This window comes from Pseudophryne corroboree, chromosome 4 (assembly GCF_028390025.1).
Source record: "Pseudophryne corroboree isolate aPseCor3 chromosome 4, aPseCor3.hap2, whole genome shotgun sequence".
NCBI lineage: Eukaryota > Metazoa > Chordata > Amphibia > Anura > Myobatrachidae > Pseudophryne > Pseudophryne corroboree.
In genome coordinates, this window is record NC_086447.1 from 859989658 (window position 1) to 860017637 (window position 27980).

Genomic DNA, 27980 nt, shown 5'->3' on the forward strand with positions numbered 1-27980 from the left:
GTCTTCTTGCTTCTGTTCTTCTGGCTCTGTGAGGAGAACGGCGGCGTGGCTCCGGGGGTGGACGCCCAGGACGAACCTGTGTTCACCCCCTCTGAAGCTAATGGTGTCCAGTAGCCGAGGAAGCAGATCCTATCAGTTAAGTAGGTCTGCCCCTCTCTCCTCAGTCCCTCGATGCAGGGAGCCTGTTGCCAGCAGTGCTCCCTGTGAAAAAGTAAAAAATCCAAACAAAAATAAGAATTTACTTACCGATAATTCTATTTCTCGGAGTCCGTAGTGGATGCTGGGGTTCTTGAAAGGACCATGGGGAATAGCGGCTCCGCAGGAGACAGGGCACAAAAGTAAAGCTTTAGGATCAGGTGGTGTGCACTGGCTCCTCCCCCTATGACCCTCCTCCAAGCCAGTTAGGTACTGTGCCCGGACGAGCGTACACAATAAGGGAGGAATTATGAATCCCGGGTAAGACTCATACCAGCCACACCAATCACACCGTACAACTTGTGATCTAAACCCAGTTAACAGTATGATAACAGCGGAGCCTCTGAAAAGATGTACAAGTATTGCAGATAATCCGCACTTGGGATGGGCGCCCAGCATCCACTACGGACTCCGAGAAATAGAATTATCGGTAAGTAAATTCTTATTTTCTCTATCGTCCTAGTGGATGCTGGGGTTCCTGAAAGGACCATGGGGATTATACCAAAGCTCCCAAACGGGCGGGAGAGTGCGGATGACTCTGCAGCACCGAATGAGAGAACTCCAGGTCCTCTTTTGCCAGGATATCAAATTTGTAGAATTTTACAAACGTGTTCTCCCCTGACCACGTAGCTGCTCGGCAGAGTTGTAATGCCGAGACCTCTCGGGCAGCCGCCCAAGATGAGCCCACCTTCCTTGTGGAATGGGCCTTAACCGATTTAGACTGTGGCAGGCCTGCCTCAGAATGTGCAAGTTGAATTGTGTTACAAATCCAACGAGCAATCGCCTGCTTAGAAGCAGGCGCACCCAACTTGTTGGGTGCATACAGTATAAACAGCGAGTCAGATTTTCTGACTCCAGCTGTCCTGGAACATATTTTCAGGGCCCTGACAACTCCTAGCAACTTGGAGTCCTCCAAGTCCCTAGTAGGTGCAAGGCACCACAATAAGCTGGTTCAGGTGAAACACTGACACCACCTTAGGGAGAGAACTGGGGACGAGTCCGCAGCTCTGCCCTGTCCGAATGGACAAACAGATATGGGCTTTTTTGAGAAAAAACCACCAATTTGACACTCGCCTGGTCCAGGCCAGGGCCAAGAGCATGGTCACTTTTTATGTGAGATGCTTCAAATCCACATATTTGACTGGTTTTAAACCAATGTGATTTGAGGAATCCCAGAACTACGTTGAGATCCCACAGTGCCACTGGAGGCACAAAAAAGGGGTTTGTATATGCAATACTCCCTTGACAAACTTCTGGACTTCAGGAACTGAAGCCAATTCTTTCTGGAAGAAAATTTACAGGGCCGAATTTGAACCTTAATGGACCCCAATTTGAGGCCCAGAGACACTCCTGTTTGCAGGAAATGCAGGAAACGACCGAGTTGAAATTTCTTTGTGGGGCCTTCCTGGCCTCACACCACGCAACATATTTTCGCCACACGTGGTGATAATGTTGTGCGGTCACCTCCTTTCTGGCTTTGACCAGGGTAGGAATGACCTCTTCCGGAATGCCTTTTTTCCCTTAGGATCCGGCTTTCCATCGCCATGCCGACAAACGCAGCTGCGGTAAGTCTTGGAACAGACATGGTACTTGCTGAAGCAAGTCCCTTCTTAGCGGCAGAGGCCATAAGACCTCTGTAAGCATCTCTTGAAGTTCCGGGTACCAAGTCCTTCTTGGCCAATCCGGAGCCATGAGTATAGTTCTTACTCCTCTACGTCTTATAATTCTCAGCACCTTAGGTATGAGAAGCAGAGGAGGGAACACATACACCGACTGGTACACCCACGGTGTTACCAGAACGTCCACATCTATTGCCTGAGGGTCTCTTGACCTGGCGCAATACCTGTCCCGTTTTTTGTTCAGACGGGACGCCATCATGTCCACCTTTGGTATTTCCCAACGGTTTACAATCATGTGGAAAAAACTTCTCAATGAAGTTTCCACTCTCCCGGGTGGAGGTCGTGCTGAGGAAGTCTGCTTCCCAGTTTCCATTCCCGGGATGAAAAACTGCTGACAGTGTTATCACATGATTTTCCGCCCAGCGAAAAGTCCTTGCAGTTTCTGCCATTGCCCTCCTGCTTCTTGTGTCGCCCTGTCTGTTTACGTGGGCGACTGCCGTGATGTTTTTCCCACTGGATCAATACCGGCTGACCTTGAAGCAGAGGTCTTGCTAAGCTTAGAGCATTATAAATTTACCCTTAGCTCCAGTATATTTATGTGGAGAAAAGTCTCCATACTTGATCACACTCCCTGGAAATTTTTTCCTTGTGTGACTGCTCCCCAGCCTCTCAGGCTGGGCTCCGTGGTTACCAGCATCCAATCCTGAATGCCGAATCTGCTGCCCTCTAGAAGATGAGCACTCTATAACCACCACAGGAGAGACACCCTTGTCCTTGGATATTGGGTTATCCGCTGATGCATCTGAAGATGCGATCCGGACCATTTGTCCAGCAGATCCCACTGAAAAGTTCTTACGTGAAATCTGCCGAATGGAATTGCTTCGTAGGAAGCCACCATTTTTACCAGGACCCTTGTGCAATGATGCACTGTTTGTAGGAGGTTCCTGACTTGCTCGGATAACTCCCTGGCTTTCTCTTCCGGGAGAAACACCTTTTTCTGGACTGTGTCCAGAATCATCCCTAGGCACAGCAGACGTGTCGTCGGGATCAGCTGCGATTTTGGAATATTTAGAATCCACCCGTACTGATTGTAGCAGTATCCGAGATAGTGCTACTCCGACCTCCAACTGTTCCCTGGACTATGCCCCTATCAGGAGATCGTCCAAGTAAGGGATAATTAAGACGCCTTTTCTTCGAAGAAGAATCATCAATTCGGCCATTACCTTGGTAAAGACCCCAGGGTGCCGTGGACAATCCAAACGGCAGCGTCTGAAACTGATAGTGACAGTTCTGCACCACGAACCTGAGGTACCCTTAGTGAGAAGGGCAAATTTGGGACATAGAGGTAAGCATCCCTGATGTCCCGGGACACTATATAGTCCCCTTATTCCTGGTTCGTTATCACTGCTCTGAGTGACTTCATCTTAATTTGAACCTTTGTAAGTGTTCAAAAACAAATTTTTAGAATAAGTCTCACCTAGCCTTCTGGCTTCAGTACCACAATATAGTGTGGAATAATACCCCTTTTCTGTAGTAGGAGGGGTAATTTAATTATCACCTGCTGGGAATACAGCTTGTGAATTTTTTCCCATACTACCTCCTTGTCGGAGGGAGACTTGGTAAAGCAGACTTCAGGAGCCTGCGAAGGGGAAACGTCTCGACATTCCCATCTGTACCCCCGGGATACTACTTGTAGGATCCAGGGGTCCTGTACGGTCTCAGCGCCATGCTGAGAACTTGTCAGACGCGGTGGAACGCTTCTGTTCCTGGGAATGGGCTGCCTGCTGCAGTCTTCTTCCCTTTCCTCTATCCCTGGGCAGATATGATCTTATAGGGACGAGAGGACTGAGGCTGAAAAGACGGTGTCTTTTTCTGCAGAGATGTGACTTAGGGTAAAAAACGGTGGATTTTCCAGCAGTTGCCGTGACCACCAGGTCCGATGGACCGACCCCAAACAAGTCCTCTTCCTGTATACGGCCATACTGTGCCGTTTGGAATCTGCATCACCTGACCACTGTCGTGTCCATAACATCTTCTGGCAGTTATGGACATCGCATTTATTCATGATGCCAGAGTGCAAATATCCCTCTGTGCATCTCGCATATATAGAAATGCTCTATAGTCAATAAAATACTGTCCCTGTCAAGGGTATCAATATTTTTAGTCAGGGAATCCGACCAAGCCACCCTAGCTCTGCACATCCAGGCTGAGGCGATCGCTGGCCGCAGTATAACACCAGTATGTGTGTATATACTTTTTATTATATTTTCCAGCCTTGTCAGCTGGTCCTTGAGGACGGCCCTATCTATAGACGGTACCGCCACTTGTTTTGATAAGCGTGTGAGCGCCTTATCCACCTTAAAGGGTGTTTCCCAACGCGCCCTAACTTCTGGCGGGAAAGGGTATAACGCCCATAATTTTCTATCGGGGGGAACCCACGCATCATCACACACTTTATTTAATTTATCTGATTCAGGAAAAACTATGGTAGTTTTTTCACATCCCACATAATACCCTCTTTTGTGGTACTTGTAGTATCAGAAATACGTAACACCTCCTTCATTGCCTTTAACGTGTGGCCCTAATAAGGAATACGTTTGTTTATTCACCGTCGACACTGGATTCAGTGTCCCTGTCTGTGTCTGTGTCGACCGACTAAAGTAAACGGGCGTTTTAAAACCCTTGACGGTGTTTTTGAGACGTCTGGACCGTACTAATTGTTTGTCGGCCGTCTCATGTCGTCAACCGACCTTGCAGCGTGTTGACATTATCACGTAATTTCCTAAATAAGCCATCCATTCCGGTGTCGACTCCCTAGAGAGTGACATCACCATTACAGGCAATTGCTCCGCCTCCTCACCAACATCGTCCTCCTACCTGTCGACACACACGTACCGACACACAGCACACACACAGGGAATGCTCTGATAGAGGACAGGACCCACTAGCCCTTTGGAGAGACAGAGGGAGAGTTTGCCAGCACACACCAAAAACGCTATAATTATATAGGGACAACCTTATATAAGTGTTTTCCCTTATAGCATCTTAATATATATATAAGCATATCGCCAAATTAGTGCCCCCCCTCTCTGTTTTAACCCTGTTTCTGTAGTGCAGTGCAGGGGAGAGCCTGGGAGCCTTCCCTCCAGCCTTTCTGTGAGGGAAAATGGCGCTGTGTGCTGAGGAGATAGGCCCGCCCCTTTTTCGGCGGCCTCGTCTCCCGCTCTTAACGGATTCTGGCAGGGGTTAAATATCTCCATATAGCCTCCGGAGGCTATATGTGAGGTATTTTTAGCCAAAATAGGTATTCATTTGCCTCCCAGGGCGCCCCCCTCCCAGCGCCCTGCACCCTCAGTGACTGCCGTGTGAAGTGTGCTGAGAGGAAAATGGCGCACAGCTGCAGTGCTGTGCGCTACCTTTAGAAGACTGAGGAGTCTTCTGCCGCCGATTCTGGACCTCTTCTTACTTCAGCATCTGCAAGGGGGCCGGCGGCAAGGCTCCGGTGACCATCCAGGCTGTACCTGTGATCGTCCCTCTGGAGCTGATGTCCAGTAGCCAAGAAGCCAATCCATCCTGCACGCAGGTGAGTTCACTTCTTCTCCCCTAAGTCCCTCGTTGCAGTGATCCTGTTGCCAGCAGGACTCACTGTAAAATAAAAAACCTAAGCTAAACTTTCCTAAGCAGCTCTTTAGGAGAGCCACCTAGATTGCACCCTTCTCGGCCGGGCACAAAAATCTAACTGGCTTGGAGGAGGGTCATAGGGGGAGGAGCCAGTGCACACCACCTGATCCTAAAGCTTTACTTTTGTGCCCTGTCTCCTGCGGAGCCGCTATTCCCCATGGTCCTTTCAGGAACCCCAGCATCCACTAGGACGATAGAGAAAATGCTTTCTGTAGCAAAGAACTCAAGAGAGCTCCCTGCAGTGCGCCCTTCATCCTCAGGGCACAGTGTAAAACTGAGGTCTGGAGGAGGGACATAGAGGGAGGAGCCAGTGCACACCCAGAATCTAAAGATTTCTTAAAGTGCCCTATCTCCTGCGGAGCCAGTCTATTCCCCATGGTCCTTACGGAGTCCCCAGCATCCTCTAGGACGTTAGAGAGAGAAAAAATTACTGAGCTACATAAATATACCTGAAATAATTCTGCTTGCTTAAACTCTCCACACCATCCACTTGGTAATATAATTTAAATATATCAGACATTGCTTAGAAAGGTGGTGCATCTGTATCTTGCAGCAGTGAGAAGACAGAGCTGCTGTGATTGGCTACCAAGTCCTAACCATAGCCAGAATAATAAGAATTTACTTACCGATAATTCTATTTCTCGTAGTCCGTAGTGGATGCTGGGGACTCCGTAAGGACCATGGGGAATAGCGGCTCCGCAGGAGACTGGGCACATCTAAAGAAAGCTTTAGGACTATCTGGTGTGCACTGGCTCCTCCCCCTATGACCCTCCTCCAAGCCTCAGTTAGGATACTGTGCCCGGACGAGCGTACACAATAAGGAAGGATCTTGAATCCCGGGTAAGACTCATACCAGCCACACCAATCACACCGTACAACTTGTGATCTGAACCCAGTTAACAGCATGATAACAGAGGAGCCTCTAGAAAAGATGGCTCACTACAGCAATAACCCGATTTTTTTTTTTTTTTTTTGGTAACAATAACTATGTACCAGTATTGCAGACAATCCGCACTTGGGATGGGCGCCCAGCATCCACTACGGACTACGAGAAATAGAATTATCGGTAAGTAAATTCTTATTTTCTCTAACGTCCTAAGTGGATGCTGGGGACTCCGTAAGGACCATGGGGATTATACCAAAGCTCCCAAACGGGCGGGAGAGTGCGGATGACTCTGCAGCACCAAATGAGAGCCAGGTCCTCCTCAGCCAGGGTATCAATTTTGTAGAATTTTACAAACGTATTTGCTCCTGACCAAGTAGCTGCTCGGCAAAGTTGTAAAGCCGAGACCCCTCGGGCAGCCGCCCAAGATGAGCCCACCTTCCTTGTGGAGTGGGCATTTACAGATTTTTGGCTGTGGCAGGCCTGCCACCGAATGTGCAAGCTGAATTGTACTACAAATCCAACGAGCAATAGTCTGCTTAGAAGCAGGAGCACCCAGCTTGTTGGGTGCATACAGGATAAACAGCGAGTCAGATTTTCTGACTCCAGCCGTCCTGGAAACATATATTTTCAGGTCCCTGACAACGTCTAGCAACTTGGAGTCCTCCAAGTCCCTAGTAGCCGCAGGCACCACAATAGGTTGGTTCAGGTGAAACGCTGAAACCACCTTAGGGAGAAACTGAGGACGAGTCCTCAATTCCGCCCTGTCCGAATGGAAAATCAGATAAGGGCTTTTACAGGATAAAGCCGCCAATTCTGACACGCGCCTGGCCCAGGCCAGGGCCAACAGCATGACCACTTTCCATGTGAGATATTTTAACTCCACAGATTTAAGTGGTTCAAACCAATATGACTTTTGGAACCCAAAAACTACATTGAGATCCCAAGGTGCCACTGAAGGCACAAAAGGAGGCTGTATATGCAGTACCCCTTTTACAAACGTCTGAACTTCAGGGACTGAAGCTAGTTCTTTTTGGAAGAAAATTGACAGGGCCGAAATTTTAACCTTAATGGACCCCAATTTCAGGCCCATAGACACTCCTGTTTGCAGGAAATGTAGGAAACGACCCAGTTGAATTTCCTCCGTCGGGCCTTACTGGCCTCGCACCACGCAACATATTTTCGCCAAATGCGGTGATAATGTTTTGCGGTTACATCCTTCCTGGCTTTGATCAGGATAGGGATGACTTCATCCGGAATGCCTTTTCAGGATCCGGCGTTCAACCGCCATGCCATCAAACGCAGCCGTGGTAAGTCTTGGAACAGACAGGGTCCTTGCTGGAGCAGGTCCCTTCTTAGAGGTAGAGGCCACGGATCCTCCGTGAGCATCTCTTGAAGTTCCGGTTACCAAGTCCTTCTTGGCCAATCCGGAGCCACGAATATAGTGCTTACTCCTCTCCATCTTATCAATCTCAGTACCTTGGGTATGAGAGGCAGAGGAGGGAACACATACACTGACTGGTACACCCACGGTGTTACCAGAACGTCTACAGGTATTGCCTGAGGGTCCCTTGACCTGGCGCAATACCTGTCGAGTTTTTTCCAACGGTTTATAATCATGTGGAAGACTTCTGGGTGAAGTCCCCACTCTCCCGGGTGGAGGTCGTGCTGAGGAAGTCTGCTTCCCAGTTGTCCACTCCCGGAATGAATACTGCTGACAGTGCTATCACATGATTTTCCGCCCAGCGAAGAATCCTTGCAGCTTCTGCAATTGCCCTCCTGCTTCTTGTGCCACCCTGTCTGTTTACGTGGGTGACTGCCGTGATGTTGTCCGACTGGATCAACACCGGCTGACCTTGAAGCAGAGGACTTGCTAAGCTTAGAGCATTGTAAATGGCCCTTAGCTTCAGGATATTTATGTGAAGTGATGTCTTCAGACTTGACCATAAGCCCTGGATATTCCTTCCCTGTGTGACTGCTCCCCAGCCTCGCAGGCTGGCATCCGTGGTCACCACGACCCAGTCCTGAATGCCGAATCTGCGGCCCTCTAGAAGATGAGCACTCTGCAACCACCACAGGAGGGACACCCTTGTCCTTGGTGACAGGGTTATCCGCTGATGCATCTGAAGATGCGACCCGGACCATTTGTCCAGCAGGTCCCACTGGAAAGTTCTTGCGTGGAATCTGCCGAATGGGATTGCTTCTTAGGAAGCCACCATTTTACCCAGAACCCTTGTGCATTGATGCACTGAGACTTGGCTCGGTTTTAGGAGGTTCCTGACTAGCTCGGATAACTCCCTGGCTTTTTCCTCCGGGAGAAAAGCCTTTTTCTGGACTGTGTCCAGGATCATCCCTAGGAACAGAAGACAAGTCGTCGGAACCAGCTGCGATTTTGGAATATTGAGAATCCAATCGTGCTGCCGCAACACTACCTGAGATAGTGCTACACCGACCTCCAACTGTTCCCTGGATCTTACCCTTATCAGGGAATCGTCCAAGTAAGGGATAACTAAAATTCCCTTCCTTCGAAGGAGTATCATCATTTCGGCCATTACCTTGGTAAAGACCCGGGGTGCCGTGTACCATCCATACGGCAGCGTCTGAACTGATGGTGACAGTTCTGTACCATAAACCTGAGGTACCCTTGATGAGAAGGGTAAATTTTGACATGAAGGTAAGTATCCTTGATGTCCCGAGACATCATGTAGTCCCCTTCTTCCAGGTTCGCAATCACTGCTCTGAGTGACTCAATCTTGAATTTGAACCTCTGTATGTAAGTGTTCAAAGATTTTAGATTTAGAATCTGTCTCACCGAGCCGTCCGGCTTCGGTACCACCACAGTGTGGAATAATACCCCGTTCCCTGTTGCAGGAGGGGTACCTTGTTATCACCTGCTGGGAATACAGCTTGTGAATGGCTTCCAAAAGTCTCCCTGTCAGAAGGAGACATCGGTAAAGCCGACTTTAGGAAACGGCGAGGGGGAGACGTCTCGAATTCTAATTTGCACCCCTGAGATATCACCTGAAGGATCCAGGGGTCTACTTGCGAGTGAGCCCACTGCGCGCTGAAATTCATTGAGACGGGCCCCCCACCGTGCCTGATTCTTGTAAAGCCCCAGCGTCATACTGAGGGCTTGGCAGAGGCGGGAGAGGGTTTCTGTTCCTGGGAACTGGCTGATTTCTGCAGCCTTTTTCCTCTCCCTCTGTCACGGGGCAGAAATGAGGAATCTTTTGCCCGCTTGTCCACGAAAAGACTGCGCCTGATAATACGGCGTCTTCTCATGTTGAGAGGCGACCTGGGGTACAAACGTGGATTTCCCAGCTGTTGCCGTGGCCACCAGGTCTGAAAGACCGACCCCAAATAACTCCTCCCTTTAATAAGGCAATACTTCCAAATGCCGTTTGGAATACGCATCACCTGACCACTGACGTGTCCATAACCCTCTACTGGTAGAAATGGACAACGCACTTTGACTTGATGCCAGTCGGCAAATATTCCGCTGTGCATCACGCATATATAGAAATGCATCTTTTAAATGCTCTATAGGCAATAATATACTGTCCCTATCTAGGGTATCAATATTTTCAGTCAGGGAATCCGACCACGCCAACCCAGCACTGCACATCCAGGCTGAGGCGATTGCTGGTCGCAGTATAACACCAGTATGTGTGTAAATACATTTTAGGATACCCTCCTGCTTTCTATCAGCAGGATCCTTAAGGGCGGCCATCTCAGGAGAGGGTAGAGCCCTTACAAGCGTGTGAGCGCTTTATCCACCCTAGGGGGTGTTTCCCAACGCACCCTAACCTCTGGCGGGAAAGGATATAATGCCAATAACATTTTAGAAATTATCAGTTGTTATCGGGGGAAAACCACGCATCATCACACACCTCATTTAATTTCTCAGATTCAGGAAAACTACAGGTAGTTTTTCCTCACCAAACATAATACCCCTTTTTGGTGGTACTCGTATTATCAGAAATGTGTAAAAACATTTTTCATTGCCTCAATCATGTAACGTGTGGCCCTACTGGAAGTCACATTTGTCTCTTCACCGTCGACACTGGAGTCAGTATCCGTGTCGGCGTCTATATCTGTCATCTGAGGTAACGGGCGCTTTAGAGCCCCTGACGGCCTATGAGACGTCTGGACAGGCACAAGCTGAGTAGCCGGCTGTCTCATGTCAACCACTGTCTTTTATACAGAGCTGACACTGTCACGTAATTACTTCCAACAGTTCATCCACTCAGGTGTCGACCCCCTAGGGGGTGACATCACTATTACAGGCAATCTGCTCCGTCTCCACATCATTTTTCTCCTCATACATGTCGACACAAATGTACCGACATACAGCACACACACAGGGAATGCTCTGATAGAGGACAGGACCCCACTAGCCCTTTGGGGAGACAGAGGGAGAGTTTGCCAGCACACACCAGAGCGCTATATATATATATATATATGTAAAAATAGAGATTAGTACTGCGCCACATGTGGTGTAAAACAGATATGTAGTTTTAAGTTAAACAGACTGCCCTTAATGATACTCCCCAAATGCTAATAATGGGGCGTCAGCTTGGTCCCTCAAAAATCCAGGGTGGTAAACCCTGAGATACAATTGTGTAAGATACGGGGGGAGAGAGATAGCGACTACTGTATCAATAAAATATTTTCAGGCGTCTATAGAAAAAAATTGTATTTAATATAAAAGAATATAAAAACATACATAAAAAATGGGACAACAATAAAAGTACACAGCTGGACTATAAAATATAAATGAATTAAAAACTACAATCAAAAATATTTAAAATCAAATATTCCTTATCTTTGGAGTGAGGTAGGTAAAGGTCGCCCAACGCGTTTCGTCTTGATAAGACTACAGGGATAACCTTATATAAGTGTTTTTCCCCTTATAGCTGCTGTATCTTTAATACTGCGCGTAATTAGTGCCCCCCCTCTCTTTTTTAACCCTTTCTGTAGTGTAGTGACTGCAGGGGAGAGACAGGGAGCTTCCCTCCAACGGAGTTGTGAGGGAAAATGGCGCCAGTGTGCTGAGGAGATAGGCTCCGCCCCCTTATCGGCGGCCTTTTTTTTATGTATTTTGGCAGGGGTTAAATGCATCCATATAGCCCAGGAGCTATATGTGATGCATTTTTTGCCATCCAAGGTGTTTATTATTGCGTCTCTGGGCGCCCCCCCCAGCGCCCTGCACCCTCAGTGACCGGAGTGTGAAGTGTGCTGAGAGCAATGGCGCACAGCTGCAGTGCTGTGCGCTACCTTGTTGAAGACAGGACGTCTTCTGCTGCCGATTTTCCGGACCTCTTCTGCCTTCTGGCTCTGTAAGGGGGCCGGCGGCGCGGCTCTGGGACCCATCCAGGCTGGGCCTGTGATCGTCCCTCTGGAGCTAATGTCCAGTAGCCTAAGAAGCCCAATCCACTCTGCACGCAGGTGAGTTCGCTTCTTCTCCCCTTAGTCCCTCGATGCAGTGAGCCTGTTGCCAGCAGGTCTCACTGAAAATAAAAAACCTAAACTAAAACTTTCACTAAGAAGCTCAGGAGAGCCCCTAGTGTGCACCCTTCTCGTTCGGGCACAAAGATCTAACTGTGGCTTGGAGGAGGGTCATAGGGGGAGGAGCCAGTGCACACCAGATAGTCCTAAAGCTTTCTTTAGATGTGCCCAGTCTCCTGCGGAGCCGCTATTCCCCATGGTCCTTACGGAGTCCCCAGCATCCACTTAGGACGTTAGAGAAAAAGGGGTGATGCAGGGCATACTGTACCCCAGGCCACCCTTTGTCAGGGGGCCCCCCGGCCAGAGCACACCGACATCTCCAGATTTCCCTCTTAAGCAGCAGCAGAACCAGCAGCCAGAATGCGAGCAGGACAATATGCAGTGCAGGCAGAGACACAGGAATATCCTGTTTCATGAGCTTCCGACAGAGCTTTCTGACCAGAGGAGAGATAGGAGGGTGGAGAGAGCTGTAAGTGACACATGGATCCCAGCTTTTCCTCTTCCCCGCCTGGGTGTCGGAGTCCTGTGTAAACTGTTATGCAACTAAGCCATTTTTGTCTAGAGAGAGAGACACACACAAAGTCCGCCTGAGTCCTGTCCCAGTGTGTAAGTAGTACACAGGCTGCTACTATTCTTGCATGTGACAAAATAAATTATAGATTTTATTTTTCTATGTGTATTTTAAGGTTAAGTTGTCTTTGTTCCACTACAAGAAAAGTTTATAAAATAGTTGTCTTTCAATTAGGTGGAGCTATAAATAGTACCCAGGCATTATTAAACTATTAGTTAAAACTAATAAACACCATTGGTTTAAATTTAACATATACAATCCAATCATCCCAACATGACCCATTCCAGGAGGGACAAAATGCTTTCTACCTGGACTTCCTTCTTAATTTATGATTGCAATCACCTGTGTTGAAATACCTTTCTTATCAATTAAATAGTTCAACACAGGTGACGCCAATCATGCATTAAGTGGGAAGTCCAGGTAGAGAGCATTTTCTCCCTCCAGGAATGGGTCATGTTGGGAGGTATGCACAATTTAATATACATCCCCACCTTCCAACGGGGCCCCCCTGTCTTAAGTGCCCCAGGCACCACCAAGGCTTAATCTGGCCCTAGTCCTAACACAATAGAAAAGCACGGTGACAGGGCCAGTGAGGATATTAAAAATTAATACCCTTGTTGTATTTTGCTATTTTGACTATTTGCCCTCTAAACAAACACCGGGACTGGGCCTACTCCCCCGGCTGGTAACACCGCAACCTCCTCCGGGCCTTCACCTCACGGTTAGCAAAGAGTACACAGAGTCTTCTGAGCAAGGGGGAGAATGCTGAAATAACTTTTTTTGCTTGAGACTAGTGGGCTCACCACATTTCTCACACCTACCTGTAACAGCTCTCATGACATCAGGATTTTGTTAAAATGGTTTGCGTTATCCAATTTTTCCCCTGTTACGTGCAAATGTGTATTTATTATTATACTGTCTCATCTTGCTGCTTCAACTGTTCTGTTTTCTGTCCCTGTAATTTCCCACAAGAGATAACACTTGCATGAATTGCCCATCCTGCCTACTGTAACCTATTTAGTGCCCCCTAGATGGCAGCCTCACCTGGTACTGACAGGGAAAAATATACAACCCACTGAATGATTTATGCAGTGTGTATCCTTTTAGCTCTTTGTTCATTTTATCCTTGTATGTCTTGTTTCAATGTACTGCTTATTCGCGCATTGTAAGTAACCAATACTATTGTGCCCAACATGGCTGCCACCGCTGGTGCTCTGTGTAGAATAAAGATGCATATTTCTGATGAACTTGCAAGGATCCCACCATAGTATTTTTCTTTAACCAATTATGTGTCATCGAATCCAGGCATTGCCTATCCTGGCCAGTGTAATCATATCTCGTGCACCTAAAATGGCTGCCTCACATGGATCCCTTGTGGGTATAATGATTAGTAATTGCAACGGATGACCCAAAATGGCTCCAAAACCCTTTGTATTATCTCCATGGTTTCATTCAAATCTAAACACTCTTTAAAAAGTTCACAGGTTCTGTACAGCTTTGAAAAACCTAGGCATCTCTATAACATTCATACTATCTATTAAGCGCCTTGAGTCCTTTTGGGGAAACAGTGCTATATAAATAAAATGATGATTATTTTTTTTATTAATAATAATAAATAATTATTATTATGATTATTAATAATAATAAATAGGAGTGTAGTATTTCAGTCAGCAGGGCAACCATTTATGGTTCAATAGAGCAGCTTTAATAGCGTATAACGAATAAACTTGGATTCTATCTACAGTATAATGATGCTACTAACTTTCACAGCCAAACACAATTTAGACGAGCTTTCTCTCGGCCATGATATTACTCAGAGCAACAGCAAAGCTTTATGATGTCAAATGCAGACAAAAGAACAAAAGCAGCATATATCCACCTACCATGTCCGCTCCAGTAAAACTTGAAATGTTTCTACCGCCTTGAAAAACTTCAAAATAAAGGAGAGAAAAATAGGTAACATTTGTGTTAAAAATACAAGCAAAATCATTTGGTGCAAGTATAAGTATGTACATATATACAGTAGGTATGTGTAAGAATAATGGTATCCTATCACCCGTGACAAAATACCAAAATTTTCTATAAAAGCAACAATTACATGGACCTTGGTGACCTAGCCGTGACTATCTGCCCACATACACTAACTCTCACCCTAATACCCTAACCCTTAATCCTAACCCCTGGCATTAATCCTAGTACCCAAATACTAATAACTTAACCTTCACTATTAAGCCCTAATGAAGAAAGTACGCTATATAAATAATAGTAATTATTATTATTCCTAACCCAAACACTAATACTCTAGTATTAACACTAGTAGTAGTAACACTCTAAATACTTAACATTTATAACCTAACCCTCACAATTAAACGTATTACCCTAACACCCCAACGCTTACTCTGAACCCTGACCATAATACCCTAACCAGACTCCTAATACAACTTTAACCCCTAACCCTACAAAACCACACCCTAAAAAGGCATACTAGATGGGCCGAATGGTTCCCTCTTGCCATCAAATTTTATGTTTCAATAGTTCTATGTTTCTATTTCTGTATATAGCGGCAGACTTTACACATCCCTCAGTAAACATACAAATCAGGAGAACCATTATTCCAAATCACATCTCTGGCTTATACAGTATTGTTCAGACACTGAGGTTACTGTGCAAACTAGTGCATCGCAACCCATCAACTTTAGTTAAGACAGACGCCCTATAAGAGCTGCTAAAGAACACACAATGAACAGCTGATGGGTAAGTGCAATACTCACTACATAGTGGGGGGAAATTCAATTAGCAGCGAGTTTCCCTTGTCACAGTTGCATGATGAGGTTCAAATAAAATTAGCAATGTCTCTTACCAGCAACACCCCACATCATCACATTAGGTTCCATGCAACTCTTTGAATGTTCCCCATTGTTTTAAAACTTTTGTGATAACTATTCAATACAAGATAAAATAACATAACCCCCCAAAAATGGCAGAGCAAGCCTATTAGACAGAATGACACTGCGGTGGAAAATACATGGGGCGGAATTCAATTGTCACTGGTGGGCGCACGACTAAGCAATTCAATTGCTGGCGCCGGTATTTCAGATCGCACCCCACTGGAGGTAGCAGGCTAAAATGTGCGAAAAGTGAGCCGTTTGGGCACCTAAATGGCACTTTACCTGTCGTGCCCAGAATTTTGGTCGGGTTTTGCAATTTTATGTGGCTAAACTCTGTCCACGATTAGCCAAAAAAGCAACATTTGAATATTGTCCCCCCTCCCCCCACCCACCCGATCTCCAGTCACTTTAGACAGGAGATCGGGCACGACAAAATTAAATTCCACCCATGGAGCGGAACAAAAGTTTAAAGGCTAAAAGGAACAATATACTGTACAACACAGCATGGCATGTATAGGGTGATACCTAATACTATTCTATACTTAAGTGATCTATTCCGGCCAGCACTTGTGTTTGTGTGTAAACCATAATCGTAAGAGAGAAATGCCAATGACTAACTTTCAGGAGAGAATTATGAAAACATGGAGAGAAATAAATAGGAAAGAGAAAGTGCAACCAATCAGCTGCTAACTAAGTTTACAGGCTGTGTTTGGAATATGACAGCTAGGGGTTGATTGGTTGAAACTCTCTCTCTCTCTCTCCACAAGCTTTGATAAATCTCCCTGTTAATCCAAAATAACAGCATGGAGGAGCAGAGACCACGCAATGGAGGGCAATGATGGTGCCAACAGGACACTTCAAAAACATACGTCCAACAAGACAAACAAAAGTCAAGAATCAATGCCAAGAGGGAGCCAAAACTGAGCTCCGGCAGGAGGCGACCACACTAACTGGTAATGAACAAAGGAAAATATACACACCACTAAACAAGAACGAATGATAACAGCCAAAAGGCCAACTTCTTTGGTTTGGCCACAGATTGCAAAATCGTGTCCTCTAATAAAAAGACAACTGTTAGAACCATCCATGACGGCACATCAGGTGCATGCAGAAACAGCCCCTGAATGTGGGGCAGCAGATGCCGGCTAATATTATTAGAAATACTTTTAATTCGATCCATATGCACAAATTAGCGATTTCATTGTCAAATAAAGTGAAAAAGAACTGTAGTTATTACATTTCAAACACAAACTAATGGTTTACAGTGAACAATCTCATTTTTCTCAGTCAAATTACTTGCTTCTTACGAGAACACAGCTGTTCACAGTAACTGTCTTTTGCACTTTGTGTGAACCCCATAAATAATGAAGTTATTTTTCTGTTTCTGTGTTTTGACTTTAAAAATATCAAAATGTACTTTGATGAATTACTGAATTATATTAAAAAACCCTTTGCTGTAATAAAATTAATTCTATTAAAGAGGCCGCTCGCCTGAAAACGAATACCCCCAAAACTGCAACTTCATAGGGGATTTTATCACTATAAGAATTAGTAGTAAATAACTGCCCTGACCAATAACAGTACTTCAGCAGGGGATCCTCTCTGTATTTATCAGGGTCCAGTAACTGGGAAAGGGGGGGGATTTGCTAGTTAGGGTTAGGCTGTGGGGAGGGGGATTTAGGGTTAGTCACCACAGGGGAGAGGTTAGGATTAGGCTGCTGGGAAGGGCAGGTTAGGTTTAGACACTAAGGTGGAAGTTAGGGTTAGGATGCGGGAAGGGAGGGTTAGGGGGTACGGTTTACCTCCCCCTTTCGGGATTTCAAACAACGGGATGACTCTATATACATTATGGTAAGAACTTACTGTTGATAACGGTATTTCTCCTAAGTCCACAGGATAACAATGGGATATGATGGAGCGTCAGCGGATTGGCACCAATCGATCAACGCTTTCTGGCCTCCCGGGATGCAACGGGCCGGTCCACATATCCCCGCCCACTAGCTCAGGCAAATCAGTTGCTAACGAATATTTCTCTGGCAGGGTCCACAGGTTATCCACAGGATAACAATGGGATTTCCCAAAGCAGTTTAGAGGTGGGGACGCTCCTGATGCATAGGAGAATCCTTCGCCCAAATTCAGCCTTGTGTGAGGCAAAGGTATTCAAGGCATAATGTCTAATGAATGTGTAGACGGAAAACCATATGGATGCCTTACATAACTGTTCTGTTTAAGCACCACATTGTGCTGTCCAAAAAGGACCTACCTTACAAATAGAATGAACAGAGACATTAGCCAGAATAGGGAGATCAGCTTAGAGAATATGCTTCTGAAATCGTCATCTGAAGCCATCTTGCCAGCATCTGTTTACCAGCAGGCCACCCTCTCTTGTGAAATCCAGAGAGAATGAAAAGAGAATCTGCTTTTCTGATGGCACTGGTACAATCCACGTAGATCCCTAATGCACGGATCACGTCCAGCGATGCATCTCCAGCAGAAGGGCCCGGAACCTGAAAAACCAGGACAACAATTTCTTCGTTAAGGTGAAACTTAGTCTTCACCTTGGGAAGATACCCAGATCTAGTTCTGAAATAGACGTTATGGTAAGAACTTACCATTGATAACGTGATTTCTCTTATGTCCACAGGATAACATTGGGATATGGTTGAGTGACAGCGGAAATGGCACCAACACGGTCACGACCTTTCTGGACTCCCGGGATGCACCGGGGCTTCACCATATAATCCCGCCCACTGACTCAGTCAAATCAGTTCTTTCCACAGCGATTAGGCAGGAGCATCAGGTAGAAACCTATTTAGGCGATAAGAACACACATACACACCCTTCCATACAAGAAGGAAGAGGTTTAGTGATTGTCAAGATCCACAAATCAGGTGTGTCAGGGTGGGACCCCTGTGGACATAAGAGAAATCACGTTATCAACGGTAAGTTCTTACCATAACGTCTATTTCTCTGGCTGGGTCCACAGGATTATCCACAGGATAACATTGGGATTCCCAAAGCCAGTTTTAGTGGTGGGGACGCTCCTGATTACACAGGAGGACCTTTCGCCCGAAGTCTGCGTCATGAGAGGCAAAAGTATCCAAGGCATAATGTCTAATGAATGTGTTTATGGAAGACCATGTGGCTGCCTTACAAATCTGTTCTGCTGAAGCACCCTGTTGTGCTGCCCATGAAGGACCTACCTTACGTGTAGAGTGAGCAGAGACATTAGCCGGAGGAGGGAGATCAGCATGAGAATAAGCTTCTGATATTATCATTCGGAGCCATCTCGCCAGTGTCTGTTTACTAGCAGGCCATCCTCTTCTGTGAAATCCGTAAAGGATGAAGAGCGAATCTGTTTTCCTGATGGTACTCGTACGATCTACGTAGATTCTTAATGCTCGGACTACGTCCAGCAATGCTTCTCCCGCAGAAAGTCCCGATACCTGAAACGCTGGTACTACAATCTCTTCATTAAGGTGAAACTTTGAAACCACCTTTGGAAGATAACCAGATCTCGTTCTGAGAACTGCTGTCTGCAAAAAAAAAAAAACTTAGGAAAGGAGACTTACACGATAACGCTCCTAAATCTGACACTCTTCTGGCTGACGCCATTGCCAGTAAAAAAGTACTTTAGCCGTTAACCATTTAAGATCTGCTCTTAAGTGGTTCAAACGGAGGACCCTAAAGGAATTTAAGAATTAAATTCAAATCCCAGGGAGCTACAGGAGGAACAAATGGAGGTTGAATATGCACAACTCCCTGAAAGAAAGTACGTACATCCTGTAAATCAGCAATATTTCGCTGAAACCATACAGTTAATGCTGATACTTGAACTCTCAAGGAAGCCACTTTCAAACCTTTATCCAAACCTGCTTGAAGGAAATCCAAAATCTTGGATACTTTAAAAGATCTTGTATTCAAACTTTTTTCCAGTACACCAATGAATATAGGCCTGCCATATTCTATGATAACACACGAACTGAAGAAGGCTTTCTTGCTCCAAGCATAGTTTGGATTACTTGTTTCGAAAATCCTCTAGCATCTAAGATAGAGGTTTCAACAGCCACGCCGTCAAAGACAGACGATCCAGATGGCTGTGCCAACAAGGACCCTGCATTAGCAGATCTGGGGGTAAATTTACTAAGATGGGAGTTCTATTTAAGATGGGATGTTGCCCATAGCAAACAGACTGTACTTCTCATTTATCTAGCACCTTCTAGAGAATAATACCAGGAATCTGATTGGTTGCTATGGGCAACATCCCATCTTAAATAGAACTCCCATCTTAGTAAATTTACCCCCTGGACGTTGAGGGAGCAGTATCGGTGCTTCCACGGACATCCTCAGAAGATCTGTGTACCAATGCCTTCTTGGCCAAGCTTGAACTATTAGAATTATTGCTCCCTTAGCTTGCTTTATTTTTCTCACTACTCTGAGTAACAGATATATTGGAGGGAACAGATATGCCAGACTAAATTTCCATTCCACTGACAGTGCGTCTACAAGGACCGTTCCGGGATCCTTTGTTCTTGATCCGTACTTCGGAACTTTGTTGTTTAGATGAGACGCCATGAGGTCCATCTCTGGTAGACCCCATCTGTTCACTGTTGTCTGAAACCCTTCTGTGTGTAATGCCCATTCGGTTTCCTGAATGGTGTGTCGACTGAGAAAGTCCGCTTCCCAGTTCAGTACACCTGGGACAAACACTGCTGACAATGCTGGGAGATGGAGTTCTGCCCATCTAAGAATGGGAGTTACTTCCTCCATCAATCTTTTGCTGTGAGTTCCTCCTTGATGATTGAGGTACGCTACTGCTGCCGCATTGTCTGAGCGAATCTGGACCGTCTTCCTTGCAGACTGTCCTTTGCCTGAACTAGAGCCATATGAATGGCCCTTATTTCCAACAGATTTATTGGCAGACGACTTTCCCTTGCGGTCCATTTTCCCTGGAACCAAAGGCTTCCGAGTACCGCGCCCCAGCCTTGCAGGCTGGCATCTGTTGTCAGGACTTGCCATTCTTTTATCCAAAAGGGTCTCCCCTTGTTTAAATGGTCTGTCTGTAGCCACCACGCTAGAGACCTTTTTACGTTTACTGGAAACTTTATCATCTGCTTTTTTATCGTCTGATGATTTCCGTTCCATTTGGTCAAAATAAGGTGCCGTAACGGTCTGGAGTGGAATTGTGCATATTCCACCATGTCGAAGGTTGATACCATCAGACCCAACAATCGCATTGCTGCATAGACTGACATTGTCTGAACGTGCAACGCTTCCTGAGTCATGACCTGCACCCTGACCCTCTTTTTCTCTGGTAGAAACACTCTCTGTAGATCTGAATCCAATATGGCCCCCAAATAGACCATCCGCTGTGATGGATTCAGAGACGACTTTTCCCAATTTATGAGCCACCCGTGTATCTGTAAACATTATCTGTTGAAGATGGCTCAAAAGTAACTCCTGCGAATGTGCTAGGATTAACAGGTCGTCGAGGTATGGGAATATTCTTACCCCTTGCTTGCGGCGATAAGATGCCATAACCACCATAATCTTGGTAAACACCCTGGGTGCTGTTGCTAGCCCGAAGGGCAAGGCTTGGAACTGAAAATGTTCCTGAAGGATGGCAAACCTGAGGTAGCACTGATGAGACAGTGCTATAGGCACATGTAGGTAAGCATCCTGTACATCCAGAGATACCATGTAATCTCCCGGTTCCATAGCCAACATTATGGAGCGTAATGTCTCCATGTGGAACCTTGGGATCCACATGTATTTGTTTAACATTTTCAGATTGAGAATTGGTCGATATGACCCATTTGGCTTCTGGATTAGAAATAGATTGGAGTAAAACCCCTGTCCCCTTTGTGATGGAGGTACTGGGACAATCACACCTGACTGCAGTAATTTTTGAACTGCTTCTTGCAGTGCATTGGCCTTCGATTCTATACGAGACGGGCTGTTGCAAAAAAATCTTTGAGGAGGCTGCCTCCTGAATGGGAACCCATACCCCTGAGATACCACCTTCTGCACCCAAGCATCTGTAGTAGACTATTGCCATATGTGTGCAAAGAGAAGGAGTCGGACCCCAACCCTGGAATCCTCCAGGCGGAGGCCCGTCTCCTCAGGCTGATGGTGTTTCTGTGCAGGCTTGGAAGCTGGCTTTCTACTAGCCCATTGCTTCCTACCCCTGGCCGATCTATTGGACTGGGGTTGCTTAGACTCCTCTTTAGCTTTCGCTTTGCTTTGCCACCGAAATGAGCAAAACTTTGAACCCCTAGTCTTAGGGTTATAAGTAGCCGGAAAACTGACCTTTTTTGATTCAGCCTCTGATTCTAGGATACCCGATAATGGTTTCCCAAACAATATATTACCAATGAAAGGCAATGCTTCCAATTCTTTCTTGGATTCCGCATCCACTTTCCAGGTACGTAGCCAAAGTGCTCTACGAGTGGCTATTGTCAAGGCTGAAGCTTTTGAAGCAACTGTACCCATATCAATTGCTGCTTCTTCCAAGTATTGGGCAGATTGTCTTAAACGGCTTAAAAGATCCTCTTGCTCCCTATTAGGAGAAGAGAGGCCATTCTCTAGTTCCTCTATCCATTCGCCCATTGCCTTTGCTACACAGGCCGAAGCCATAGCAGGTCTTACCACTGCTCCTACTAAAGAAAATAAGATTTTAAACCTACCAGTAAATCTTTTTCTCCTAGTCCGTACAGGATGCTGGGGACTCCGTAAGGACCATGGGGTATAGACGGGCTCCGCAGGAGACATGGGCACCTAAAAGAACTTTTAGTATGGGTGTGCACTGGCTCCTCCCTCTATGCCCCTCCTCCAGACCTCAGTTAGAGAACTGTGCCCAAAGGAGATGGACAATACGAGGAAAGGATTTTGTTACTCTAAGGGCAAGATTCATACCAGCCCACACCAATCATACCATATAACCTGGAATACACATAACCAGTTAACAGTATGAACAAACAACAGCATCGGTCCAAGACCGATTCTAACTGTAACATAACCCTTTTGTAAGCAATAACTATATACAAGTCTTGCAGATTTTCCGCACTGGGACGGGCGCCCAGCATCCTCTACGGACTAGGAGAAAAAGATTTACCGGTAGGTTTAAAATCTCATTTTCTCTTACGTCCTAGAGGATGCTGGGGACTCCGTAAGGACCATGGGGTTTATACCAAAGCTCCTAATCGGGCGGGAGAGTGCGGATGACTCTGCAGCACCGACTGAGCAAATGCAAGGTCCTCATCAGCCAGGGTATCAAACTTGTAGAATTTAGCAAAAGTGTTTGAACCCGACCAAGTCGCTGCTCGGCAAAGCTGTAATGCCGAGACGCCCCGGGCAGCCGACCAAGAAGAGCCCACCTTCCTAGTGGAATGGGCCTTTACTGAATGCGGTAACGGCAATCCAGCCGTAACATAAGCCTGCTGAATCGTGTTACAGATCCAGCGAGCAATAGTCTGCTTCGAAGCAGGCGCGCCAATCTTGTTGGCAGCATACAGGACAAACAATGCTTCTGTTTTCCTAATTCTAGCCGTCCTGGCTACATAAATCTTTAAGGCCCTGACTACATCCAGGGACATGGAATCCTCTAAGTAATTTGTAGCCACAGGCACCACTATAGGTTGGTTCATATGAAATGAAGACACCACCTTAGGTAAAAATTGAGGACGAGTCCTCAATTCCGCTCTATCCACATGAAAAATCAAGTAGGGGCTCTTGTGAGACAAGGCCGCCAATTCTGACACACGTCTGGCAGATGCCAAGGCTAACAACATGACCACCTTCCAGGTGAGAAAATTCAACTCAACCGTTTTAAGGGGTTCAAACCAGTGTGATTTAAGGAACTGCAACACCACGTTCAGGTCCCATGGTGCCACTGGGGGCACAAAAGGAGGCTGGATGTGCAGCACTCCTTTTACAAAAGTCTGGACTTCTGGAAGAGAAGCCAATTCCTTCTGAAAGAATATCGACAGGGCCGAAATCTGTACTTTAACAGAGCCTAACTTTAGGCCCATATCCACTCCTGTCTGTAGGAAGTGGAGAAAACGACCCAGATGGAAATCTTTCGTAGGAGCATTCTTGGTTTCACACCAAGAGACATATTTCCGCCAGATACGGTGATAATGTTTTGCCGTCACCTCCTTCCTAGCCTTTATTAGAGTAGGTATGACCTCCTCCGGAATACCCTTCTCAGCTAGGATCCGGCGTTCAACCGTCATGCCGTCAAACGTAACCGCGGGAAGTCTTGGAACATGCAGGGCCCCTGCTGTAACAGGTCCTCCCTTAGAGGAAGAGGACAAGGATCTTCTGTGAGCATCTCCTGAAGATCTGAGTACCAGGCCCTTCAAGGCCAGTCTGGAACAATGAGTATTGTCTGTACTCTTTTTCGTCTTATGATCCTCAACACTTTTGTGATGAGAGGAAGAGGAGGAAACACATAGACCGACTGGAATACCCATGGCGTAACCAGAGCGTCTACTGCTATTGCCTGAGGGTCCAGAGACCTGGCACAATACCTCCGAAGCTTCTTGTTGAGGCGTGACGCCATCATGTCTATTTGAGGAACTCCCCAGAGACCAGTTATCTCTGCAAAGACTTCTTCATGAAGTCCCCACTCTCCTGGATGGAGATCGTGTCTGCTGAGGAAGTCTGCTTCCCAGTTGTCCACTCCCGGAATGAAGACAGCTGACAGAGCGCTTACGTGATTTTCCGCCCAGCGAAGAATCCTGGTGGCCTCCGCCATTGCGACTCTGCTTCTTGTCCCACCTTGGCGGTTCACATGAGCCACTGCTGTGACATTATCTGATTGAATCAGAACCGGTAGGTTGCGAAGAAGACTCTCCGCTTGTCGAAGGCCGTTGTATATGGCCCTTAATTCCAACACGTTGATGTGTAGACAGGACTCCTGGTCTGACCACAGTCCTTGAAAATTCTTTCCTTGTGTGACTGCTCCCCACCCTCGGAGGCTCGCGTCCGTGGTTACTAGGACCCAGTCCTGAATGCCGAACCTGCAACTCTCTAGAAGGTGAGCACTTTGTAGCCACCATAGAAGAGATACCCTGGCCCTGGGGGACAGTGTTATTTTTTGATGTAATAGTAGATGGGACCCAGACCATTTGTCCAGAAGATCCCATTGAAACGTCCTTGCATGGAACCTGCCGAAGGGAATGGCCTCGTAAGTTGCCACCATTTTCCCCAGAACCCGAGTGCAGTGATGAACTGACACTCTTTTTGGCTTTAGCAGGTCTCTGACCATGTTCTCGAGGCCCTGGACTTTTTCCAACGGGAGGAACACTTTCTTTTGTTCCGTCTCCAGAATCATGCCTAGGAACGCTAGTCAAGTTGTCGGAACCAAATGTGACTTTGGCAGATTGAGAATCCACCCATGTTGCTGAAGCATTCTCCGAGAGAGTGACACGTTTTCCAGTAATTGCTCTCTTGATCTCGCTATTATCAGGAGATCGTCCAAGTATGGTATAATTGTGACTCCTTCCTTGCGCAGGATCACCATCATTTCCGCCATTATCTTGGTGAAAATCCTCGGGGCCGTGGAAAGCCCAAACGGCAACATCTGAAACTGATAATGACAATCCCGTACCGCGAATCTCAGGTACTCCTGATGAGAAGGATATATGGGGACATGAAGGTAAGCATCCTTTATGTCCAGCGACACCATAAAATCCCCCCCTTCCAGGCAGGCTATCACCGCTCGGAGCGATTCCATCTTGAATTTGAATCTTTTCAGGTACAGGTTTAGGGATTTTAGATTTAAAATAGGCCTGACCGAACCATCCGGCTTCGGGACCACAAATAGGGTTGAATAATACCCTTTTCCCTGTTGGCTCAGGGGAACCTTGATAATCACTCGCTGTTGACACAGCGTTTGAATTTCAGCTAGCACTACTTCCCGCTCTGGGGTAGAAGCTGGTAAGGCCAACTTGAAAAATCGGCGTGGGGGCACCTCTTCGAATTCCAGCTTGTAGCCATGGGAGACTATTTCCATCACCCAAGGGTCCACGTCTGACTGAACCCAGACTTGGCTGAATAGTCGAAGGCGTGCCCCCACCTGTGCAGACTCCCGCAGGGGAGCCCCAGCGTCATGCGGTAGACTTAGCGGAAGCCGGGGAGGACTTCTGCTCTTGGGAACCAGCCGCAGCAGGTGTCCTCTTGCCTCTACCCTTACCTCTGGCGAGGAAAGAGGAGCCCCGACCTCTTCTGGATCTATGCGACCGAAAGGACTACATCTGATAATATGAGGGGGTTTCTTTTGCTGTTGGGGAACAAAAGGTAAAAAGGTAGACTTACCCGCGGTAGCTGTAGAAACCAGGTCCGCGAGGCCGTCCCCAAACAATACATCACCTTTGTAAGGTAAAACCTCCATATGTCTTTTTGAGTCTGCATCCCCCGTCCATTGGCGGATCCATAAGGCTCTTCTTGCCGAAATAGCCATAGCATTGGCTCTTGAACCCAGTAATCCAATCTCTCTTTGAGCGTCCCTCATATATAAGACTGCGTCCTTAATATGAGCTAATGTTAACAAAATTGTATCCCTATCTAGGGTATCAAGGTCAGCTGACAGGGTATCTGTCCAAGCTGCTACTGCACTACATACCCATGCAATTGCCGGTCTAAGCAAAGTACCAGTATGTGTGTAAATAGACTTTAATGTAGTCTCTTGCCTGCGGTCCGCAGTATCCTTGAGGGCCGCTGTGTCAGGGGACGGTAGCGCCACCTTCTTGGAAAGGCGTGTTAAGGCTTTGTCCACTGTGGGAGAGGATTCCCAACGTACCCTGTCCTGTGTAGGGAAGGGGTACGCCATAAGAACCCTTTTGGGAATCTTTATCTTCTTATCTGGAGTTTCCCATGCTTTTTCACATAACTCATTAAGTTCATGGGAAGGAGGAAAGTTTATAACCTGTTTCTTTCCTTTAAACATGTGTATCCTTGTGTCAGGCACCGAGGGCTCATCAGTGATATGTAAAACTTATTTTATTGCAATAATCATGCACTGAATACTTTGTCACCCTGGGGTGCAATCTTGCTTCATCATAGTCGACACTGGAATCAGAGTCCGTGTCGGTATCCGGGTCCCCTATTTGTGAGAAGGGACGTTTCTGAGACCCCGACGGTTCCTGTGAGTCGGTACAATCCGTAGAATGATTACCTGCCGACCCCCTGGACTCTGCTTTGTCCAGCCTTTTATGCAGTGAAGTTACACTAGCATTTAACATATGCCACATATCCATCCAATCCTGAGTCTGCAACGCCGACTGAGACACACCACTCATCTGTTCCACCTCCTCTTTGGAAAAGCCTTCCGCTTCAGACATGCCGACACACGTACCGACACCCCACACACACACACAGGGATATAGCTACGAGGGGACAATTCCCTAAAGCAGGCCCTTTGGAGAGACAGAGAGAGAGTATGCCAGCACACACCAGCGCCAAACTGAACCAGGGAAATACCCAGACAGCACTATATATATATATATATATATATATATATATATATATATATATATATATATATATATAAAATTTCCCCCACTCACTGCGCCAATTATGTGCCCCCCTCTCTTTTTTTCCAGCCCTCTGATGCTCAGCAGGGGAGTGTCCGGGGAGCCAGCGTTCTCTGCAGCCTCTGTGGAGAAAATGGCACTGGTTAATGCTGAGGGATCAAGCTCCACCCCCTCGCGCGGCGGGCTTCGGTCCAGCTAGTCTATTTGAAAAAAATGGCGGGGATCTGTAGTTTACTGCCTCCGCAGCCTAACTACTTGCTTTCATGCCCAAACGAGGTTTATTGCTGCCCAGGGCGCCCCCCCCTGCGCTCTGCACCCATTAGTGCCATGTGAGTGTGTAAGTGTGCGAGCAATGGCGCGCAGCTTCCTGCTGCGCGCTTACCTCAGGAAGATCTGAAGTCTTCTGCCGCCTGACGTCTTCTTACTTCTTTCATACTCACCCGGCTTCTTTTTTCCGGCATCTGTGAGGAGGATGGCGGCGCGGCTCCGGGACAAACCCCAGGGTGAGACCTGTGTTCCGACTCCCTCTGGAGCTAATGGTGTCCAGTAGCCTAAGAAACAGAGCCCTTAAACTCTTAAGAAGTGGGTCTGCTTCTCTCCCCTCAGTCCCACGATGCAGGGAGTCTGTTGCCAGCAGAGCTCCCTGAAAATAAAAAACCTAACAAACATAAGAATTAGCTCACCGGTAATTCTATTTCTCGGAGTCCGTAGTGGATGCTGGGACTCCGTAAGGACCATGGGGAATAGCGGCTCTGCAGGAGACTGGGCACAACTATAAAGAAAGCTTTAGACTACTGGTGTGCACTGGCTCCTCCCACTATGACCCTCCTCCAGACTTCAGTAAGGATACTGTGCCCGGAAGAGCTGACACAATAAGGAAGGATTTTGAATCCAGGGTAAGACTCATACCAGCCACACCAATCACACCGTATAACTCGTGATACAATACCCAGTTAACAGTATGATAACAACTGAGCCTCTCAACAGATGGCTCAACAATAACCCTTTAGTTAAGCAATAACTATATACAAGTATTGCAGACAATCCGCACTTGGGATGGGCGCCCAGCATCCACTACGGACTACGAGAAATAGAATT

General features: G+C 46.8%; 1 protein-coding gene across 1 annotated transcript in view; it reads right to left on the reverse strand.

Annotated features, from left to right (window-relative positions):
* The window catches only part of GTF2A1L (general transcription factor IIA subunit 1 like), a 431363-nt gene that overhangs the window by 260233 nt on the left and 143150 nt on the right, over positions 1–27980 (reverse strand). Inside the window, exon 4 of the mRNA XM_063918693.1 lies at positions 14341–14387. Coding sequence (XP_063774763.1) covers positions 14341–14387 — 47 coding nt within the window. The remainder of the gene's footprint in view (positions 1–14340; positions 14388–27980) is intronic.